General features: G+C 43.9%; 1 protein-coding gene across 1 annotated transcript; it reads left to right on the forward strand.

The window, feature by feature from the left end:
- The first annotated feature begins 1009 nt into the window (after nucleotides 1-1009).
- On the forward strand, nucleotides 1010-20689 carry LOC149280411 (complement C4-like). Its single transcript, XM_089500652.1, has 41 exons — nucleotides 1010-1083; nucleotides 1490-1700; nucleotides 1900-2083; nucleotides 2169-2239; nucleotides 2661-2749; nucleotides 3132-3214; nucleotides 3457-3544; nucleotides 3859-3964; nucleotides 5148-5271; nucleotides 5652-5767; nucleotides 6188-6343; nucleotides 7119-7304; nucleotides 8682-8864; nucleotides 8952-9107; nucleotides 9892-10015; nucleotides 10826-10903; nucleotides 11041-11238; nucleotides 11460-11571; nucleotides 11962-12032; nucleotides 12720-12859; nucleotides 13200-13412; nucleotides 13524-13575; nucleotides 13670-13759; nucleotides 13935-14138; nucleotides 14247-14322; nucleotides 14410-14566; nucleotides 14960-15058; nucleotides 15144-15312; nucleotides 15810-15976; nucleotides 16318-16470; nucleotides 16736-16795; nucleotides 16954-17047; nucleotides 17359-17518; nucleotides 17779-17869; nucleotides 18098-18172; nucleotides 18365-18470; nucleotides 18717-18806; nucleotides 19253-19354; nucleotides 19536-19619; nucleotides 20281-20410; nucleotides 20548-20689. Exons 1-41 carry the CDS (start codon nucleotides 1010-1012, stop codon nucleotides 20687-20689), a joined length of 5064 nt encoding a protein of 1687 aa, XP_089356778.1.
- Nucleotides 20690-22964: the final 2275 nt, after the last annotated feature.

The following is a 22964-nucleotide window of genomic DNA, read 5'->3' on the forward strand; positions in this document are numbered from 1 at the left end:
AGACATAACAGAGAAAGGGGAGAGATAGGGAGAAAAGGAAGCAATAAGGAGGAGGAGTGATAAACAGAAAGTGGAGGGGAGATAAAGAAAAAGAGGAGAGAGAAAGAGAATAGATAGGGAGAAAAAGGGTGAGGTGAAGAGAAAGAGGAGTGATAAAGAGAACGGGAAGAAATAAAGGGTCGGAATAAAGAGAAAGGTGACAGATATAAAGGAGAAATAAATACAAACAGGAGGAGAGATAATGAGAAGATGGGGTCAAAGAGAAGATGGATAATAACGGGAAGGGGAGAGATAGGGAGAGATAAAGAGAAAGAGGAGGAGAGATGATAAGAAAGGAGAGGACCAAAGAGAAAAGGAGATAAAGAGAAAGGGGAGAGATCATAAGAAAGGGGAGATATAATGAGATAGGGGAGAGAAATGGTGTTTGTGCGCATGTGTGTATGTGCGTGTGTATGTATGTGTATGTATGTGTGTATGTATGTGTGTATGTGTGTGTGTGTGTGTGCGTGTGTATGTATGTGTGTATGTGCGTGTGTGTGTATGTATGTGTGTATGTATGTGCGTGTGTATGGGCAGGCGTGTGTGTTTATGAGCAGTCGTTTGTAAGATTAGTGTAAATGTGTGTATTTTGACAGTCTACCCGTTACTGTTACTATTTGGGGCCTAAGGGGTATGGAATGATTCACACATTTAAACCGAGGGCAGTAAATTGTTTTAAATAAAAAATAAATAAAACTATAGCGTCCAGAAACCGTGAAAAATGGAAAAATGTCCGGGATGAACGGCGTCGGCGGCTATCTCTGGGGGGCATGGAATGTGGATCCAGTCTGGCTGATATTAAGCAGCTCCAAATGTTTTCTTTCTTTCGGTTTCTATTCCCGCTGTTCTGTGATCCTCTCTTTAATCCCCCCTCACCCTCTCTGTCTCTCTATTTGCCCATCCTCTAATATTTAACTGCCTCTCTCGCAGTCTGTCCTCCCACATCTCCCTGCCTTCGGCCCCTACGGACATGGCAGGGTCTTCTCTCCTACAATGTCTCCTGTGGACGGCCATCTTTGCAGTGATCAGGGGACAGACTCCTGAGTAAGTTCTAAAAAGCTTCTAAACTCCATCGCAGCGTCTCCGCTTTCTCCTTCTTTCCCTCCGACGCTCGCTGTCCTTATATCTCTGTCTCTTACACGTTGGTCTCTTAGCTACGGGCAGCGGTGTTATTATTGGGCACGAGGGGTTAAAGCAATGATGGAATATAACAAAAAAATAGTTTTTTGGATATCCTGGATCCCATAGAAAATCCCAAGCAATTCACCAAAGGGGCATCCCAATAGGTTTTCTTTTTTGCCATCTTCGGTATGTTAACCCTTTATCGACCCTTTATAATATCACCCTGGACCCCGTAATTTAAAAGCAAACGCATCATTGCCATTTGCTCCGTTTTTCTATCATAAAGTTGCCCCCCCCACTGGTTCTGACCCCCGCTCTTCTTTTGCAGCTTCATGATTGCGGCCCCTCGTATGTTCCACGTGGGCATTGCGGAGACTGTCTGGGTGCAGCTCCAGTGGCCCCAGGGCTCGAAGCCCCCCAGCGGCAACGTTAATGCGGACGTCGTTCTGCGGAATCAGATCACCATGAAGGACTGCTCCAAAAAAGAGACCATTCAACTCAACAGTGGGAACGATTATACGGCCTCAAAGAGCCTGCAGGTGAGGAGCAGACAACGGAGTCAGGGCCACCTTCCCTATAAGCCACACGACACAGGAGACATCTTCCTTAAGGGATTTTCTTGCAGCCCAAATTTCACCAGCGGTCCCACCAGTGGACTCCAGACTACTTTCTCCCAAAGTTGCCGCCGTGTGGTCGCTTTTGGCTCACGATCCGTGTCCTCCCTCTTTATTCCCTTAGCTCACCCCACAACTCATACAATTCTGTGAACTCGATCAGATGAGAAGCAGCCGATATGTTCAGTTAGCTGTGGTAAGCAAAGTATTTGGCTCGAAGCCCAAGGTGGTCAACATCCCGGTGTCCTACAAACGCGGTTACATCTTCATACAGACAGATAAGAGCATCTACACACCCAAGGAGACCGGTGAGTGTCTCAAAGAGAGCTCCTCGTAACGCTTCCTCCAGCCAGAGTGGAGTAAGAGTGAATGATTCGTGGCTTTCTCTTCCAGTTCACATTAGAATCTACACTTTGGATCACATGATGAGGCCAACAGAGGAGATGATAACCTTCACCGTCTCTGTGAGTACGAAGGGACCTGCCTAAAACCCAGCAGTATGTCTATCCCATGCATGTTTAATACCCTCACTGTATTATCTTCTACCACTTCTGCCGGGAGGCCGTAACAATCAAATCTACCAACTTCTCAGTAAAGTATGTGTTTAAAACCTTGGCTGATGTTGGAAGGCAAAGCTTTCGTGGTGATTGCTTCACATTTGGCAAGCCGCCGCAGAATTAGTCTCATTCTCATCTATAGTAACATTCTTTCACTTATAACATTCTAGAACTGTTCTCTATCTTTGTTTCTGTTTCCTTCTTTTGTCGACACACTTGACCTTCCACCTTGCTTTCTATCTGGTCTTCCATTTCTCTTATGTTTTTCCTCTTTCTTCTATCCCTGCCATTTCCCTCCTAATCGTTTTCCTCTTCTCTTAACGTACAGAATGCCCAAGATTTGCAAGTGAGAAAGGGAGAACAATTTTCTCTGAACTCAGTGGTGAAAGAAAGTCTTCTGATTCCAGATATCTCAACGTAAGTGGCCTTCTACAACCAACTGCGTGAACTAAAAGTAGATTCTTTCTTGAAAAAGTCTTCCACTAAACTCTGCAAAACCAGGCGGTTTTGGGGCTTCCAATTAATATCAGACTGAAGGCCACTGATTCTCCAACCCTGGTTTAGAAGGTGGACCGACGCTAAGAAGTAGACCTCAGAAGTGAACCCTTGGAGACCTCCTATTAAAATTTTAGAAGATCCTTGCCTCAAAGAATCTGTCGATTGACTTAATGTTCTTTTCTTCTGCTTTTTTTAACATTGTTCTCTTACAACCTCCCAAATCTTTTTTTTTTGTCCGTGCCCCGTGTTCCTTCTTGCTCTAGTCCGCCTTACTTGCCTTCTTCTCAACTTCTTTCCTCAGTCCTGGGGTCTGGAAAGTCTCTGCTTATTTCAAGACGGCTCCGGAGTCAAACACCACGGTTGAGTTTGAAGTAAAAAAATACGGTGAGTCCTATTCCAAGAAGCAGTTTGTAAAGATAAAGCCCTTACATCGACTGTATACAAGGAGAACATGTCTCATAATGCCGGGTATAAGTACTTTATATAGAAACAGTGTCATTTTTTTTTGATATCTCAAGTTTCTTAAAAAATTAAACTATTTACAATTCTTATCCCAAAACATAAGTTATCCGGAGCTAAATCACCCGTCTAATATCCTCCTCAATCTCTGTTTCTGTCTCCCTCAGTTCTCCCGAATTTCGAGGTGAAAATTATTCCAAAGGTTCCTTATTTCTTAATTTCAATGGAAACATTTACTGTCAACGTGAAAGCCAGGTAATAGTCTTAATGACATACATGTTTGGAACGGGCCACCAGTTGTACGCACGCGTTCTTGTGTTCTACACATTGGATATACAATTATACGCATCCAAAAAAAGAATTGGTAAGGGGATTAAAACTCAAGTAAAACGTAAGGCTTGACTATCTTGTAGAATGTTAGATGAATAATATTTTCGATACAAAGATCAGCCACATCTTTAAGCGATGGTGTTGTACGGAATGTTGGGGAATCTAATTACCCCCCAGTCGTATGTCTTCTTCCTTCCACGGTTCTATGGAAAGTGTCTAGAATGTTTGAATTTTTCGAGGTATGTGTACGGAGAGGACGTTGTCGGTGTGGCCTACGTGCGGGTGGGAATCACAGGCAAAGATGGACAGCGGACTATTCTCAGTGGTCTGGAGCAACAAATTAAGGTGAGTAAGGAAGGAGGAATAAGAGCCGTTATCAGCAAGACGTTGATGTCTATCAAGGCCCAACTATCACAATTCTTGGGTCAATATTTAATTTGGAGCAACCAACGCTGGGAAAAGTTGAGACTCGTGCTTAACGTCAACTAACATGAAAGCAAATCTTCCTCATAATCAGTGTTCCCTCTAAGCTGTGCGCGCGCACATAGCTTTTTAAGAGAGCGCACACGCACAACAGTTTTTTCCCCAAAAAATAAAATGATGATAATTTTTTTGAAACTTTACGCGGCGCGGATATTGTGTGCACAAAATTTTTGCTCTGTGAAAATTTTTGCACAAGAGAAATTTTCTGCGCACGCCAACTAAGAAAAATTAGATGGAACATGGCTCATAATTACGGGTGGTCTGGTGGGATAAAATCTTCAGCTTAACATCTAATTAACGTTGGCAACAAATATATAAACATAATATAAATGAGAGGTTTTGGTTACATGAATCGGCCAAAGCATAATTAAGCTCACCCGCCACGTCAAGGCACACTCTCAATAGGGTGAGAACCGACTCTCACCTCCTGCATAGTGGGCACACAAAGCAGTTTATACTATTAATTATGCTTTGGCAAATTCATATAACCAAAACCTCTCATTTATATTATGTTTATCTATTTATTACCTTATTAGGGTAAGAAGCGCAGACAGTTTTTTATTATTTTTTTTGTTTTTTGTATACATTGTACAGCCAATTCACTGTTTTTGCAGCATGCTTAGACCTGTTTGGTAGGCCTCGTATTATACATTTGTATTATTTGAGCCTGAGACTAGCTTAGCGCATCGACATTTTTTCTTTTAACATCTAATTAACGTCAGATGTATGAATAAAAATACTATAATTTCTCCCACTTTGTGCATTTCCATCTGTGGCTTTTCCTTATATATCTTTGCTTTCTTACATGGTTTAGGAGAACCTGGTTTTATCCTCAGGTAGACGTTCAGGACATTCCATAAGAAAATATAAGGATAGAACCACACATTCACCTAATTCTTATGGAGCTTTATTTCATATAAGCTAAAAAAAATATCCAGAGAGATCCAAGTTTCATTCTGCATACTTAATTCATTCTGCTTGAATTTTTTTTTACATTAATTTGGTTTCTTTATAGGAGAAAACATAAATTCTCTCTTTCCCACAGCTGACTGAAGAAGATGCGGCTATAAATATAACTAAGGCGGGCATCTTAGAGAGGATCAAGCAGCCAGAAGATGCCTTGCTGGAGTTCAACTTGTATGTTGCGGCTAGTGTGATAGAGACAGCTTGTAAGTCTACCGTTCCTGCACCAGACACTTTGTGTCGCTGAGTATAAAACCCTTCCCTCTAGGACCGATCATGAGCTTCAAAGTCCACATCACTCCCCAACTTACCAACACAACTAATGTGAATTTCATATTCACCAAAAGCAATGGTGTATCAGAGGTGCTCATCATAAACCTAGAGGAACCCAACTTGGGGTCAATCTCTTGGGTCAAACCTCAACAGACAAAACCCATTGATGCATTTTAACGTGTTGACGTTTGTACCCTACACATTGCTCAGTGTTCATTCATGCTATAGAATATACATACGTTTCCATTATTGTATGAATTATTTATATATTAATGGGGACATCAGGCCACAATCCCGTTTCTTCTGTTTATAGCTGGAGTTCTAGAAGAGAAGGAACTCACGTCCGTGAAGTTTGTGGCTTCTCCTTACCAGCTCGACCTGTCCAAAACCAAGAGGTATTTCATTCCCGGCAGCCCAACTCAGATAGTGGTAAGAAGTTCTTTTTTAGTGTTGTGTGATGTTTTCTGGTTAGCGGGATAAACACTGATTATAGGACAAAATCCAAAAATGAATACTAACCAATAATTTAAAGCAACTTTTATGACCCGTCCATTAAAAATATTACACGAGAACCTTTATTACGGCTAAATATAAAATCAAACCTATCGAGGAAAGATGTTACTGTGTGACTGGCAAAACCAACACAAGGCACCTCCACAACGTGTGTGAAGAACATGGCGCCCCATGTAAAAAAAATCAAGAATCAGCTCAGATTGGGTGAATAAAAGGAATCACGGTCAGGGTGGGAGATGTATTCCAGCCGTTGGACGTTAGAGTTTTATTTTTTGGGATGCACGGGGCTCCCTCACGTTCCATTCATGTCCTTCTCTCTCTCTCTCTTTCTCGCAGGCCGAGGTGTCTCACGTAGATGGTTCTCCGGCTAAGGGTGTATTTGTCACCCTCTCTCAGTCAAACGTCGAGAAGCACAAGTTTAAATCGGATGACAATGGCGTTGTGACCTTTATTCTGAACACAAACCAACCAGAGAAAACTTTGGACATCACGGTATCTGACACACACTACACACCCAATATCAAAGCACGGAAATGATTCACATGTATTCCCTTCCACCACCTCTTATCACAAGGACGTGTACCCACAAAGCCGTATGTTAGGAAGCACCGTAGGGTTATCCATGGTCCACCGTAAAGTTTCTATGCCGCCTTTATAAACAGCTTTCAATTGGTTAAGACGTATGCTTCACCCAGGCAAACAATATAATATATATATATATATAGATGTATTGTATATTAAATATATATATAATAGATAATAATATTTAATAGCTATATAATAAATGTCATTAGATTAATAATATAAAATAGCTATATATTAAACATACTTATATATAATATTTAATAGCTATATATTAAATATCATTAGTTGTATAATAATATAAAATAGCTATATATTAAATATACTTGTATATATAATAATATTTAATAGCTATATATTAAATATAATTAGATGTATAATAATATAAAATAGCTATATATTAAATATAGTTATATATATAATAATAATATTTAATAGCTATATATTAAACATACTTATATATAATAATATTTAATAGCTATATATTAAATATCATAGATGTATAATAATATAAAATAGCTATGTATTAAATATAGTTATATTGATATAATATTTAATAGCTATATATTAAATATCATTAGATGTATAATAATATAATAGCTCTATATATTTAAAATATTGCTATCTATATAATATATAGTAATATATACAATAGATTATTTTGGACATTTTCCTCTTTTCACAGATAAAAGCTGGTGAAGATTCCAGTTCCATGACTGAAAACATTCGTCTTTACTCGTATAATTCTAGAACAAACGGCTTTCTTCACATGAGTACCCCTAATGAGGTGCTTAGCATAGGTCAGACCATCCAGATCACGTTGAAATTAGTGGCTCCTAACCCCGGACGTGTAAAGAAACTCTACTATATGGTGAGCGGAGACAGATTTTTATCCTGTTTGTCTCTATAGAGTTTATTTTTTTACTATTTTCATTTTTTCTGTTCCATCTTTCTTATTTTTGAATTTCCATGACTGTTGTAGCTTCGATTCTCCGGGCTAGGCTTAACTCCCCATTAAACCCCCCCCAATAATGACACCGCACACCATAAATATGGATGACAAAAGGCCACAGCCAATTTTATTTATTAGAGTCATTGTCACGCCAAAACCTGAAACAATAAACATCGGTGCGTTAACAACGACAACGACTCAAACACCAACATGTAAATATATACAATAAAACACCCAAGCTTGCCAAGCAATCCAGGTATCATAACCAAATGCCACTTAAGGAAGGGACATACCGAGATGCCCCCACCCTGACCTGAGGTTCCAGCACTGACAGCCAAGAACCTCCCACCAGATGTTACCAACCATTCACTTACCACCACATTAACCCCCTGGATACCTGGCAAGCTGCCGCCCCACAGACTGTGACAAAACGACACAAACCTTCAAACAAAACAAAAAGGGAGGGAGGGTGGGACACGCAACCAGGTAAGCTAACCACAAAAAATGGTTCCTGAGCCCGGGAAAGCTCCTTATATAATCTTCCCCCAACTCCACCCCCGTAATTCCCGCCAAAAAGCCTACCCCTCCTCCGCACAACAGTCAAGGCCCACTATAGCCCATGCTGGCCCCACCGTGGGCATCATTCTCCCGGTCAACATCCAACCTCCCGTCTGGTTCCTTTTTATTAGGCCTTTTTATTGCATTTCATTTTTTCCCTTCTATGTCCTCAGAATAAAGAGTATAGTTTGTCAGATAATGCTATAATGGTGTCTGTGTTACCCATCTCTTCTGCCTAAACCACTTTCTACCCCAAACATGTGCCTGTCTTTTCCTCATCGTATTAAATATCTGTAATAATGTAACCGGTGCCAGAATTTTGAAATAGAATGATGGGAGTCAAGGGCCCCCAAAGATAATGAAGTTGATTGATGAGGTCAGTCTCTCTGGTTCCTTGGGGTACAAAAAAGGAAGCAATAAGAACTGTGATCCAATGCTATGACATCATGCAAAAAGGCAGGAAGTAGGGATCTCGTTGCATCAAGCCTCACAATGATTGGTCCTCTCCAGCCAGGAGACTAACCCAGGCTTCCATTGTTTACAGATTAGTTTTATGTCCTTACGGTTGGATATTGAGATTTGTGTATGGTAGAATGTGTGTTCCAATTACCCCAGATACCTATACCCCCTCCCCCCTGTTCTGTGATGGAGAAGAAAGATGGTATTGTGTGAGGCAGCCTATCAAGGTGGGCTATGAGTTATTACGCCTTTGTGACCTCCTTTCTCTCTCTCGATTAGGTTCTGAACAAAGGTCAGACCCTCTTCCTGAAGTCTATAGTGATCAGTGACCTCATGCATATTCAAATACCTGTGACCTCTTCTATGATCCCCTCCGTTCGCGTCATCGCTTATTACTACCTGGGTTCAGAGATCGTTGCCAACTCGGTTTGGGTGGACGTGACTGATGTTTGTGAAGGGAAGGTAATGTATACATCTTCATTTAAGCAGCACAGATAATGTATGTAATGTAATGAGGCTGCGGAACCTGACCTATCTGTCACATCACAGTTGCTGATTAGAAATGATGATGGTGGAAAAGACATTCTACCACGAGGAGGCTTCGAGCTGGTGGTGGAAACAGACGGGACGAGCACGGTGTCTTTAGCTGCAGTGGACACGGCTGTTTATGCTCTTAATTCCAAGAACAAGCTGACACCAGACAAGGTGAGCCGCTATCTGCTTTCTTATTTGTATCAGAATCCCCCCCAAAAAACCCCATCTATAATATGTATCCGTGTGTTACTAAAGTTGTAATTGTGTTTGGTTTGGGCTTTTGGGGCAAAGTAAATTGAATAGAAACAAATCATTTCGTTTAAATGGATCTCCTGTACAAAATTCAAGAAATCAGAGATAATGTCGGCAATCTAAGAATGGGATGATGAGCTGGATCAAAGGCAGACTGTAATTAATGTAATAATAATAATAAATGTAATAAGTAAACAGTAAAGGTATTTATTATCTGTTTGAAAAGGGATTTTTTTATTTTGCTAGCTATTTATGTAGTTAAGAGTGGTATTCAGAAGTATAATAATTTGTTTTACTTACAAAATTTCATTTATAAAGACATTATTGGGGCTTTTAGGGCAGTAGAACCCTGCAATACCCTCATACCCAGCAATCATTCTGAGCTCCTGGAAAAGAATGGGGAGGAAAGATGGGCACAGGGGAGGAAAGATGGACACAGGGGAGGAAAGGTTGGCACAGGGGAGGAAAGGTGGGCACAGGGGAGGAAAGGTAGGCACAGGGGAGGAAAGGTTGGCACAGGGGAGGAAAGGTGGGCACAGGGGAGGAAAGGTTGGCACAAGGGAGGAAAGAGGGGCACAGAGGAGGAAAGATCTTCATCATATGCTCCTCAGGTATGGGTATGACAAACAGAAGCTGCAATGCTGGGCATATAATTCTAAATGTAACGATAGAACGAGGATGTTCATCATTCTGTCCACTCCAGATGTTCAGAGCAATGAACGCTTATGATCTTGGCTGCTCTCCGGGTGGAGGGGAGGATTACAGAAACGTTTTCATGGACGCCGGGCTGGCATTTGTTTCTTCCGCAGGATACAGTGATATAAATGGTGAGGATCACATGGAACGGTCGTGTTTTAAGAAGTTGGTCCACCCTGTAAACACTGATTGGAAGTTTATTGCTGTAGATCCATGTAACTGCTAAAACACCATACACACTCTCTCACACCATACACTTATACACACACTAACACACATGCACTCACACTCACTGTAAGGCCACAAACTGATACATACATGCACACACACTCTAACAGCATACACTTTTAAATACACACACACTCTAAAACCATACACTAACACACACACTGACTCCAACACCATACACTGACACACACTGACTCCAACACCATACACTGACACACACACTGACTCCAACACCATACACTAACACACACACTGACTCCAACACCATACACTAACACACACACTGACTCCAACACCATACACTAACACACACACTGACTCCAACACCATACACTAACACACACACTGACTCCAACACCATACACTAACACACACACTGACTCCAACACCATACTCTCTCGCACTATACACTCACACACACACTCAAGTACCATGTACTTACATATAAACGCATACATACTCACTCTTCCTCCACTCTCCCTCCATTGGTAATGGAAACTCTGAAGCTGAAGTAACTTCAGCCTCGAGTCTCTGGAGATAGTCTGTGGCTAAAGGAGGAAGCCTCAGAGTCCCCATCCACCGCTGCCCACCAAAACCTTCAGTCCCTTTCACCCCCTCCTACAGAGGCTCCTGGTGATCAGTAGCCCCAGTTCTGTCTCTCCGCTCCGTTCTTGGCCATCGGTCTGTATCAACCTTTTAATTTTTACTTGCAGAGTTCGGGTGCAGAGTTCAGGAACGTCAGAAAAGATCACCAAAGGCACAGGATCCCACGGCACTAGCGAAACAGAAAGGTAAAGGAGTCGGGCTGCCAAAGACTGAACTCTTGCGAGCTCCTAGTTTCTGACTCGTTTTCCGCCGCCGTAGCGGACCCTTACTGACGTGGGGCAATGTGTACGGGCACCGGGCTAAGTGCTCTTCTTTTCTGCAGTTCACTCGTACTCCGCGGAGCTGCAGAGCTGCTGCCGCGATGGGATGGTTCTGCTGCCTCGCCGGATGAACCAGGACTGTAATAAGCGAGCTGGCCGCGTGCCGTCTAAGCCTTGCCGGGATGCCTTCCTCGAGTGCTGCATCTACGCCGGGAAACTGCGCAAGGACAATAGGCGCAAAACCACAGGGGTTGGGCGAAGTAAGACATGATTTGGGTTTATGGCAGCACTCAGAGTGTTACTCAGATTCCCCTCTACAGAGACTCATGCTCATACCTGGGATCTCTCCGGGTTTTGCCCAGAGACTCCGGGAGAAGCGCTGTGTATACTATGGGCACCCCCACCGCCTGGTTAAGTTGCTGATTGTTTTTGATTGGTCCAAATTAATAATCCCTTCGTGTCTCCGCTCTTTTGTTTTCAGCTCAGGACATGGAGGAGGAAGTGGAATTCACCGATGAGGACGACGTCCAACTTCGTTCCTACTTCCCAGAGAGCTGGTTATGGAGGACGATTAACGTGAACAGAGAATTCAGGTGGCGTATTTATCCATCCCCGCAAAAAACGATGCTTAGTACGTGGTGTTTAAAGCAGGACTCCGCAGGAGAGATGAAAAGTTCTGCTCCCTGACTTCACAATACATTATGAAGGGCCGGCCCCCGAGGAGCACCTCCCATATGAAGAACTGTGCTGGCCCTGGATAATGCACACGAGATAAGTTAGAGGGTTAAACACAGAATTTTAAGGCAGGTGAGAACCATCTGGTCTGTCTAGTCTGCGGTAGGAACGTCAGCTCTCCTGCAAACTCCCGTTTTAGTGAATAAAGGTTTATTTTAGACAAAGCAACTGAAATAAAACTGGGGGATAATTTTTAAAAAGACGAGTGGAGCCATAAAATATCTGTTTTTAAATCTCTCTCTCCGTAGAGAAAAGATTTATGTACCAGACTCGATCACTACCTGGGAGATCCAGGGAGTAGGGATGTCTCAGGGAAAAGGTAAGAATCACTCCGCAGAGCATCGCTCCACTAACCCCTCTGCAGAGCATCGCTCCAATAACCCCACTGTGGAGTATTGCTCCAATAACCCCAATGTGATGTAAGGTCATAACACAAAATGGGCAGAGAGTGACATCATATGTCTTCAGTGAAGTAGGTTGAGGAACTCCACAGGGAAGAAGCATTTAATACTCCCAATTTATTGTTATTATTATTTGTTTTTCCAACAACAGACTTAGATATATAGCAAGGAATTTTTACTTTACTTAAAGGGTAGGAGATAAGTGGAACAGCCTCCCAGCAGAAGTGGTAGAGGGTAATTAAGTGAGGGAATTTAAACATGTATGGGATCAGCATATGGCTCCTGAATCTAAGACGAGACCAATGACTGAATAAGGTTTGAGTCTCTACAGCAGGAAACTGTTGTCAGATTGCATGTTTGAATGTATATTAGTGAATACATAGGTTGCTTTGTGTGTGTTTGCACATAAGGGCATGTGATTTGTTCAATCGAGCTTACCCTTAACTCAACTGAACACTCAACTTTGTCAGAAGGGGCTTGTAAGACATACGGTACTAAACTAACCCTTCTCCGAGAAATATTCCTGCAAAAAACAGAATTTGGAGAATTTGGAAAAAACACACACACAGTGGAACAGAACGCCGTTAACTCTTCCCTGTCTGCAGGTTTCTGTATCGCGGATCCCATCAAAGTCCGGGTCTTTAAGAAATTCCATATCTACATGAGAGTGCCGTACTCTATAAAGAGGTTCGAGCAGATCGAGCTGAGACCGGTTCTATACAACTACTACAGCAATGACATAAAGGTGGGCGCACTCCTTCTGTATCTTCTCCTCACTCGCACTCCGTTCGTTCTAGCTACACTCAACCCGCAGAGCTTGCCTACTCGTGGTAAATTAACTCCTGGATAGCTGGCATATTATGAGAGCTGTAGTTGGAGTCTGGAACAGCCTCCCAGCAGAGAGTATGGGATAGATATACGGCTCCTGAATCTAAGACGAGGCCAACGACTGAGTCTTTACAGCAGGAGAAACGGGCGACTAGACGGGGGGCCGAACGACTTTCCTGCCTCAGTATCCCTCTGCTGTTTTGTCGTTGAGCTCGCTTTGAGAACGTTCCGGATCTTTCTCTATCCCCCCTGTGCAGGTGAGGGTGTATATGGAGGAAACGGAAGGCATCTGCTCACCCCGTCTCCCTGAACCGGCGTCGGACGGACAGATCGTGACGGTTCCCGCCAGTTCGGCCCTCACCATCCCCTTCGCTGTTGTACCCATCGGAAAGACCAACGTCCCGGTGAAAGTGATAGCCTTGGGGGAGAATGGTTTCTCCGACGGCGTGGAGAAAACTCTCCGGATCGAGGTGAGGAGATCACGTCCGCCCTGTCTGGTCTCATTCTAACCCCTCTTCCAGTCCCTCCAGAACGTGACGTCTCTCCTCTCCTGGAACCGTCTCTTTCTCTCTCTGTTTCAGAGAGAAGGTGTCTCAGTTCTCGAAGAGAAAACCTACATGATGAATCCTCGAGGTAGGAAATAAACCCGTCCCTCATCCCCGCCGATTAGAGCGAGCAGACCGGTGATCCCGGAGAGATCACCCAAATTCCCTCCTCTGTCGTTTAGACTCCGCTAGAAGTTCCATCACCATAGATGACGAGTTACCTACAAACATGATCCCAGACGGGGAGTTCCGTTCCAGCATCAGAGTCAGCAGTAAGTGGAGCGCTCGCTCACACTCGCTTTATTTCTCGTTCATCACTCAATTCTTTTTCACCGTGTCTCGGTAGTCTCTTTCCGGTTCTGCGGAGAGAAGGGCAGAACCCCCTTCTTTAATTCGCGTTTCGTTATCCTATTTCATTCTTTCTCTTCTCTCTCTGACACGCCGCAGTGGACGTCACGAACGCCATGATAAATAAAAGCCTGAGCGCTGACGGGATCAGTCGTCTCATCCGGGTCCCGAGAGGATGCGCCGAGCAAACCATGATCCTGACAGCTCCCGGGCTCTACGCGCTACGGTACCTGGATCAGACCGGCAAGTGGGCCATGTTACCGCCTGACCGTAAAGACGAGGGCCAGGAACTCATGCTCCAGGGTAAGGAGTCCACTTTGTACTAAATTGGTGATAAGTTTATTAAAGTTTAAAAAAATATATATTTTCAAGACGTGGGATGGCTTATTTTCATAAGTTTGTCTTCCAAAGGATACACGAGGATATTACAGTTTAGGAAGTCGGATGGGTCGTATGGAGCATGGATTCACAGAGCGAGCAGCACGTGGTGAGATAAATATTCCTCCTCACTCATCGCCGGTCTTACCCAAGAGTTTATACATTATTCCCCCCCCACCCCCTCTCCTTGCCCCAGGCTCACGGCCTTTGTGGCCAAGGTGATGTCTCTCAGCCGGAAGTACGTAGATGTTGAGGTGAACGAGATCCGCTCGTCCACGGATTATCTCTGCAGCATGCAGACCAACACCGGAGCTTTCCAAGAAAAAATGCCAGTGATTCACCAAGACATGCAAGTAAGAAAATGACATTTTCCCCCCATTTCCTTATAGATGAGAAGAGGGTGACCATTAGGCAATCTTGACTACTGCCCTGTAGCCCATGGGCCAAAAAGGTCATTACAAGTAATTTTTTTACCTTAAAGTAACCCATTCTCTTCACTTTAATGTATTTCCCGCCCTCGAATCTCCTACAATGCCTACGGGCAGATGGCTGCCTATATTTGGGGGGTTTTGCTTTACCCCGTTTCTCTTGGAAGGCAAAGTAAAACACGACCCGGTCTCTGGACTTCCGCCGGCTCTCGGAGTCGTTAGACGCTCTGCGTATTCTCGTCCGTGCTGGGCTCGAGGTGAACGGGAAGCTTACATCATGGCTGTCCTCTTCCTTTTGTTTCCTCTCTGTTTTTGTAGGGGGGAGTAAGTGGTACCGATGCCGAGGTGTCTCTCGCAGCCTACGTGACCGTGGCTCTCCACCATTCCCTGGACGCCCTGTCTGACAACACCAAAGTGGTACGGAACCGGTGTGCACGTTTCCATAACGACGCACAAGCACCGATTTCAACTTCATTATCTCACTTTTGTCCTCGTTTTATAGAAGTCCGCCATACAGAAGGCTGTAGAATACCTACGTGTTAAGCTGGACTCGCTCTCGGAGCCGTACCCTCTGGCCATTACCGCGTACGCCCTCACGCTCGCCTCGGCAGACCCGGTTTTGAAGGACAAGGCGTACACATTGCTCATTTCGAAACAGCAGGGAGACCCCAGTGAGTAATGTTCTTCTTTACCGGTATGCCCCCCCCCCTCTACGTACTTTTTAATTGGTTTTATCTTTGAGTGAAAGCTTCAAATTCGAATTAAACGTCAATCGCAGAAAAATTCTAGACATCATGATCATTTTCCTGTAAAAAAAATGATTCTTTTGCAAAGTTTTGGTAAAATGACCCATTTATCACTTGTTTTGCCCTCATTCCTTTTGGGGTTGTTTCTATCACTTGATGAATTTTCTTCTTTTCTTATCGTCTGCTTATTCGTCATCTTTCCTCGTTCCTTCCTCAGTTTTACGCCCATTAGGATCAACGCTCCAACCTCACTCACTCTTTGTTTTAGTGGATCCAAGTACGCATGTATGATGCGGAATAACTTAAGCTTCCCGGGACCACAGCGGTCCCTTCTTGAGACAGAGCAATATCCATTTGTGTGCTTATTTAACCAGAGAGATCCTTGATTAACAGCCCCCCCCGACTCTCTCTTTTATTCACAGAGAAGAGTGAGATGTTTTTCGGACCCCGAGGTAGCGCTCTAGCAGTAGAAACATCATCCTATGCTCTCCTGACTGCTCTTCTCCGTAAGGACCTGTCCTCTGCTAATCTCATATACACCTGGCTTACCGAACAACAGAACTACGGCGGAGGGTTCAAATCCACCCAGGTGGGCAAACTTTCTTAATAGGAGGAAGAATAAGACAGGGGGAGGAACATGCAGGTGATGCCATGCAAGACGAGATGACTTACCCAACTATTACATGGACTTCATTCTTTCAGAGAAGACGGCAGCCCTACACGCACGTAGGATTGGGTATATAGTGAATCAGTTGGCCCAAAATGAGATACAAATAATTGATTTTCCAAAATGTCCATTTTTTGGCTCAGATAGTAAATAGATTTTGTCATAAAATAATAATAATATATTTAGAAGAATGAGAGTGGACAGGAGTTGGTGGAAAGACAGAGGATATTAATCATTCCATGTCACGCGTCTGTTCGTTTTAGGACACGGTGATGGCTCTTGAAGCTCTCTCTGAATATCTGATTCTCTCGAACAAAGAAGAACGAAATTCCCTAGAAGTGGAAATAAATTCTTTGGAGAGACAGCAGAAACAGAAGTTCTTCCTGAGGAACGAGGACAGCGTACAGGAGGAGCTGGTAAGCGGGGAAGAGCGGGTCGTGAAGATCAAAAGGGGTGTGATTGTAGGCTACAAAAAAACATGAGGACCATTAGTAGAATATTATGGAATTTTACAAAAAAAATGTTAAGGAATATTACAGAAATATTACGGAATGTACATAGAATCAAAGTTCTCTGGAATAGAAACATTGAGAAAAAAATGCATTGCTAATAAAAAAAAATTGTGTCAAAATGAAGGAGCGTGAGGTGAATGGAGAATATAACCGTTATCTCTTTATCCAGAGGTCCATGGGAACAAAATTTGGTATAAAAGTCTCTGGAAAAGGAAAAGCAACTGTCACAGTAAGTATTATCCTAGAGCATAACTGGAAAAGAGAATGCAGAGTGAAGCGAGGTAGAGAGCGTTGGAATGCTTTGCGTTATTTTGCTGCACGCTTGTCCTCGTTTGTACGCGTGATGTCTAATTAGTGTTATTAGCCTGTCTGTGACACTGTTGTCAGGTTTTGAAGATGTATAACATCATGCAAATAGAGAACGCAACCTGCTCAAAACTGGGGCTTGAAGTGACCTTGTTGGAAGTGGATGGAAAGTTAGGTGAGTGACCTCAAAGGACCCGTGTTACCTTTAAAAAAAGAATCAGGAGATGGACGTGGCTTTTAAGATCTCTATTGGAGACCCCTGTGGTCTTGGTCATGTCGGATTGTGACGTTTAGCTATACCTCCTCCTCCATTGTCTTCTCTGTAAATGTCTTTTCCGCATGAGATGCGATCCTTTTGCTCCGTTCCCATCAGCCTGCATGTTTCCTCAATGGATGGTTGCTTCCCCTTGCTTCCATCCTCTTGCCCCATACCAATTCCCCCGTCTCTCAGGAAAACACAACTGACCCTCTGCCTTGTACCAGCAGAATCCATAGACGAGGACTATGAAGATTACGACTACGAGGACGTGCAGTCAGATGAACCCATTGATGCCATCGGTTGGCATGACCTGCGCAAGAGAGCGCGGAGAGAGGTCTCGCGGCCAAAAGCAGAGGAGCCTAAGGTGTCCTACCAAGTGTGTGTATGGTAAGGAAACAGATTCTGTTGTCTGCTTTACCCTTTGTCTCATTTCTTACTGTCTCCATCTCAGGGGTAGGCATCAGCATTGCGCATGGTGGACATTTACTGGGGCCCGTTGTGGACAATTTAATGATCTTCTATGGACCTTCGCAACCCTTGCCATGGACACTGGTGTCCTCGTACAGACACTTTGCCTATCCCTGCATTTTCTTTTCCTATTCTACCTCTTGTTGCTCTAATGTCGCTAAGGTTTGTCTGTATTTCAGGAAGAAGCCAGGAGCTCAAATCGCAGGAATGGCTATCGTAGATATCACATTGTTGAGTGGGTTTGAACCCAACACGCAGGATCTAGACAAGGTAGGTTCGGATCGTGAAGGAGAAGAAAATGCCTATACTTTTAACGCAAAAGCACCTAAGAGCCTTAGGTGGTCTCACCCATTTATCTTCCTCTTAGACGACGTACACAAATATCTGCATCGCCGTTCAGTTTTACTTTTATTATTTTATTATTTTATCAGTAGTGGTGTTATAAGTATTTTTAGTGTTATTAGTATTATTATTACATGAGTCTTATGTTTCGGACAGCTGAAGACAAATTCTGAGCGGTACATCAGTCATTACGAACTGCAGAACGGGAGGCTTCTCATGTATTTTGATAAGGTAAGAGAGAGGTCCAAAGGGCGGTGGGATGGGGCAGCGGGACGAATAGTAGGGGGTATTACTATGAAGGAAATAAGAATATATACATAACATATAGTGGGATTTGGAACATGAATATTAACCGTTCTCTCTTTGTATGAATCCCTTCTCTTTTTCGTTGTTGTTTTTCTCCCATCTATCCCCTGTTCCCAGATTCCAGATACAAAAGATGAATGTGTGGCTTTCGAGGCCATTCAGACCATACGCGTCTCCCTCCTACAACCCGCGTCCGCCGTTGTCTATGATTTCTATGAGCCAGGTAGCCACCGTACCCAAACGATGCAAACTATCCTGAATCCGAGTTCATGTCCCTCCTCATTATAAAGAGAATTACCAGACGGCAGATTCTAGAACCGCATGCGCATCCCTAGCCCTGCTACACCCTATACGTATATTATGATATTCTTCCCACATATCGTTTAGTTCTCTAAAGCCCTCTTCCAGAATCCGTTGGAACTTTGGAATCAATAAGATCTGATTGTTAATCTCTTTCCCTCCTTCACAGACAAACGCTGCACAACATTCTATGGAGCTCCCCAAAAACCCAAGTTCATTAACACCCTTTGTGCAGGGGATGTGTGTCAATGCGCGGAGGGTGAGTACCAAAGACAATGAGACAATGAGACTAACGAGACATCATTATTAATACTGACCGGTTCATCTGGAGTTAGGAAGAGACGTTTGTCTTATTGATAGAACTTCGAGGTACTTCCTACTGCCAACGTCTCAAAGGCCCGATATCTGGTGGATTCCAAAGCTTTATGGCTCTTACCGCAAAGAATGTCTTTCTTTGTTTAAATTGGAAAATCCACGAGCTCTTGGTGTCTTTGCTTTGGTAATTTCAGCGCGCACAATAGCCTCTCACACCAGAAGCTTGGATACACAAGTAATGTATAGGTCTCTAACGAGAGAGTCAATGCTTGTACCACCAGCGAACGTATTTCTCATTCTTACTGAGCAATAAAGTAAAATGCTTGGAACGAGCTGGCTTGTTCCTGGAGACGTGGGAGATCTCACTTGTTGTTTTATAATCCAACGCAGGCGCGTGCCCAGAGAAACGATCCGTGACCGGCAAGGGGAGACCCGAGATGTCATCCAAAGACCGGGAAATGTTTGCCTGCTACAATCCCATAGTGATGTATGGTGAGATGAATGAGAGGGCTGGGGATTTGGCAGAACGGGGGGGGGTTCCAAAGCAAATAATTAAACTCCTGAAAGTTTTCAGATGAATAAACCCAACGCTATACTTTGTTATAATCTTTTTACTAGAATTAGATTAGATTTTTTTTCAAGAGCACAGATGGAAAGATGTTTTTTCTCTCAGGTTACAAACTGAAAGTAGAAGACATTCAGGAGCAAGATGCGTTCATGGTCTACCAGACAAGGATTCTGGAAGCTTTACAGAAAAGTAAGTCTTGATTCCGGAAGGCATTGCCATTGTCTGGAACGTGTATCCTTTAAGGGTTTTCATCCAAACTTCTCAGCTTTTGTTTGTGGCCGATTCGCATGAACAAGTCGGCTGATTTGCTCGAAAACATAGATCTAGAAGCGGATTTATCTAGGGGTGAAGTCAGTGCGGCTTAGATTGGTCTTCTGACTTCTGATGACAACGTTACAAGCCCACGACGAAATATCCAAGACCGCTCAATACCTTAATTTCCTTTTTTCAAGTTTGATTAAAACTAAAGGCTTGTGACCAACAATGAGAAAAATGAAAGAAAAAACAGGATTATTTAGAGAGTAATTTCCAGTGAATCGGCCTAATGAGCCAAATGTTATTTGTTTAGTCTTCTAGTGAAATGAGTTCCGCAAACCCATTTACAAAGCAGATAATCGTTCCCAAATTAAGTCCATTAACTTATATTAATGAGACACGAAAGCCTCATTCATCATGATTTATACAAAATCGTATTCCATAATCCTTCTCCTAAACAGATTGTTGTCTCGAGGTTCTTTTTGGGGATGTTTATCTAAATAAAGTCCATCGCGCTCATTCATGACCACGTAACTTACTAAAATGCTCAGTAAGCGCAAATCTAAAACCTTTATTGGCCGCTTTTCAAATCTAGACGGAGATGAAGATCTTAAGGCTGGCGATGTTCGGTTTTTCTACCAGCGAAAGTCATGCAAAACGCGCTTGGGGAAATTGGAGTATCTGATAATGGGGCGAGATGGAGAAACCAAAGATGCCGAAGGCCGGTAAGTTTGTAACAAATTGGGGTTGCCGTTCTTATGCCTCGGACTTTAGTTCTAAGTCGCCCCCCCTTTCCATGTTTGGGCTTTTTATTATTATATTGTTTTTGTATTGATGGTCCATGTTGCCTCCTCTCTTTCAGGATGAGATACTTTCTGGAAAGCAGTTCTTGGGTCGAGGGGCTGCCCGCCCCCCGGACGTGCGCTGCCACTCGCTTCCGGAACGCTTGCGCCGAACTCAACACCTTTATGGAGAATTACAGGGCAAACGGTTGCCAAGTGTGAGCCAGCCAGCCGGGCTGCGTTTTCCATACGTACATTGCTTTTTTTTTTTTTTTTATCCCCACGTGTTGGGATAATAATCACTTCCCGATCACGCATTTATCATGATAGTTCCAATAAACGTATTTTATACTTTAGATTTGTCTGATTTCTAGATATTTAAATCCACAAATTAGAATTGAGCGTTGTGAAATAGTCCTTCCCTCCCACGGACCTTAGACACGTAATAATGATGCCAAAACTGTACGCGCTCAACATTCACACGTGTAAAGACGACACGGAAAGGCAGGAAGGTTTATTATTTAGATCATCGGGGTTTAATCTAGAACTCTGCAGGTCGTCTGTAAGCTCACTGGCCACCGTTGGGTGAAAGACCTCGGCCGATGGGAGGTTACGGGCCGCTGTGGACACGGTCCCACGCTCTTTGACGCCTCTTGTGATACATGCACGCGATTAACGATCCAGTGAAACACAAGGCATTGTTGACTATGATGACGGAAAGGCCCAGGAGAGGGAGGAGGGCAACTGGGCTGGATCTCTTCTTTTTGCACTTACACGTGCCGCGCGCTGGAACGGGGAGAGAAGAAACATCAGAAACACAACCCTGGAGAGGGACGCGATGGACACTGACCAGTGAAAGCATGGATAAAGAGACGGGACAAATGCAGAATCTCAGGGCCTTGATGTCTTCTCCAAGCGTCTGCTGGCCAGTCCACCTCTCCAACCCAGGACCCTCAAACTTTCTGTAGTTTCAAGTTGAACTCCATTCTCTCCTTTCTTTTTTCGTAACCAACTTTCACTATCAGTCTCTTCCTCCTCCTATTACTGGACATACTCATCACACTCCCACTCCACCTCACCTGAGTCTACTTCACTCTCAGTCCAATGCGTCATGCTGACTCCGTGCACCGCCAGTCCCCCGGGTCTAAGCCGGACGGGGGTAACGGCGTCGAGAGTTGTGGAGCCGTTGGCGGTGCTGGCATTTGGAGCGTGGGAAAGCGTGGTATCTTCTGTCTCACCGGGATAATACTGCGCAAAAGAACGAGGGGCATCAAATGTCGTGAATATTCACATAAACTCGCAATAAACTGAACTCGATACATACAACGGCACAAAAAATAAACAAAAAGTGTCTATGGGCTGGTATGGCGTATTATGTTGGAACCAGTTGTGCCTGTGGCTCTCAAGGACAGGAATCGGGGGCTTTAATGTAGTCAGGACCATGAATGGTGCTACCCTATAAGCAAATGAATCTGCTCAGGGCCCCCCATGGCCTAGAAGGGCCCTCAGAAGATGCAGGACGGGGTGAGGATGATTATCGATACAATGTGTCAATAACAAGCATGATGTGTAAGGGAGTATCCATAATAAAATGCCCCCACCCTTAGACCCCCTAAAAGCCCAGAGCCGCCGTTACTAACATCTCAGACATTAAGTGGATGATATAAACGCGGAGTGACTTACTGACCTCCGAGTCGGCCATCGTATCGCTGTAGGGTGAAGCAGAGGCCCCCACAAAGACTTCCAAAAAAAGCAAACAGGTGTTAGTGTGTATTAGAGGCGTATCTCGTTCCGGTGTTACTATACCGTCCCATCGTCGTTATCTCACCAGTAACATTGTATCTACGTGTCATAAAATACATCGGCTGGGTGGGAGAGGACGCCCGGGGCATGCTGGGAAATACGCTCTCAACGCACATCAGAAAAACCTTCAAAGCTGCCGGACCCCTTTAAAAAAAAAGGAAATTGCCCCACGATATCAACCCTAACAGTGATTTCAGGGGCGACGGAGTAACTTTATATCCCCCAAGTCGAGGAAAAAAACTATACATTTCAAACCGGGCCGGCTGGACAGTTTTCAACTGTCACCATAGCATGATGTTGACGTCATTTCGAGTTCCCCTGGAGGTATTAATATATATAAAGAAAACAATTGCCCTATATATAAAATCTGCTGCCCTGGTCCTATAGGTCACCCGTCGGTGCTGAATGTATAGAATACTCACAGCAAAGCGCCGCGAGCTGAAGCCACTTCATGGCCATGTCTGCGACACGAGCCTCGGTCGGGAGGAACGGACACCGCGCTCTGACGGCAAACTGCCGTGATGTCATAACGACAGGCGTGCGCTGTAAGGCGCGTTAGGGGTTAAGTTTAAAGAGCGGTTTGGAGACGGCGAGCGAAACGCGGAGCAGCCACCGCAGCCACGGAACGTATAGCGCATGGGCAGTATAGCGCATGGGCAGGAAGTGTACTCCAGCACGCTTCCTGCTTACAGTA

Source organism: Sceloporus occidentalis, unplaced genomic scaffold (genome assembly GCF_023333645.1).
Source record: "Sceloporus occidentalis isolate IW3139 unplaced genomic scaffold, rSceOcc1.0.p SCAF_157, whole genome shotgun sequence".
Taxonomy (NCBI): domain Eukaryota; kingdom Metazoa; phylum Chordata; class Lepidosauria; order Squamata; family Phrynosomatidae; genus Sceloporus; species Sceloporus occidentalis.

Coding starts and splice junctions, on each gene's coding strand:
- LOC149280411 (XM_089500652.1), top strand. CDS start 1,010: ATGGCAGGGTCTTCTCTCCTACAATGTCTCCTGTGGACGGCCATCTTT. Junction 1,084..1,489: donor ATCAGGGGACAGACTCCTGA/GTAAGTTCTAAA, acceptor CTTCTTTTGCAG/CTTCATGATTGCGGCCCCTC. Junction 10,904..11,040: donor GGCACTAGCGAAACAGAAAG/GTAAAGGAGTCG, acceptor TCTTTTCTGCAG/TTCACTCGTACTCCGCGGAG.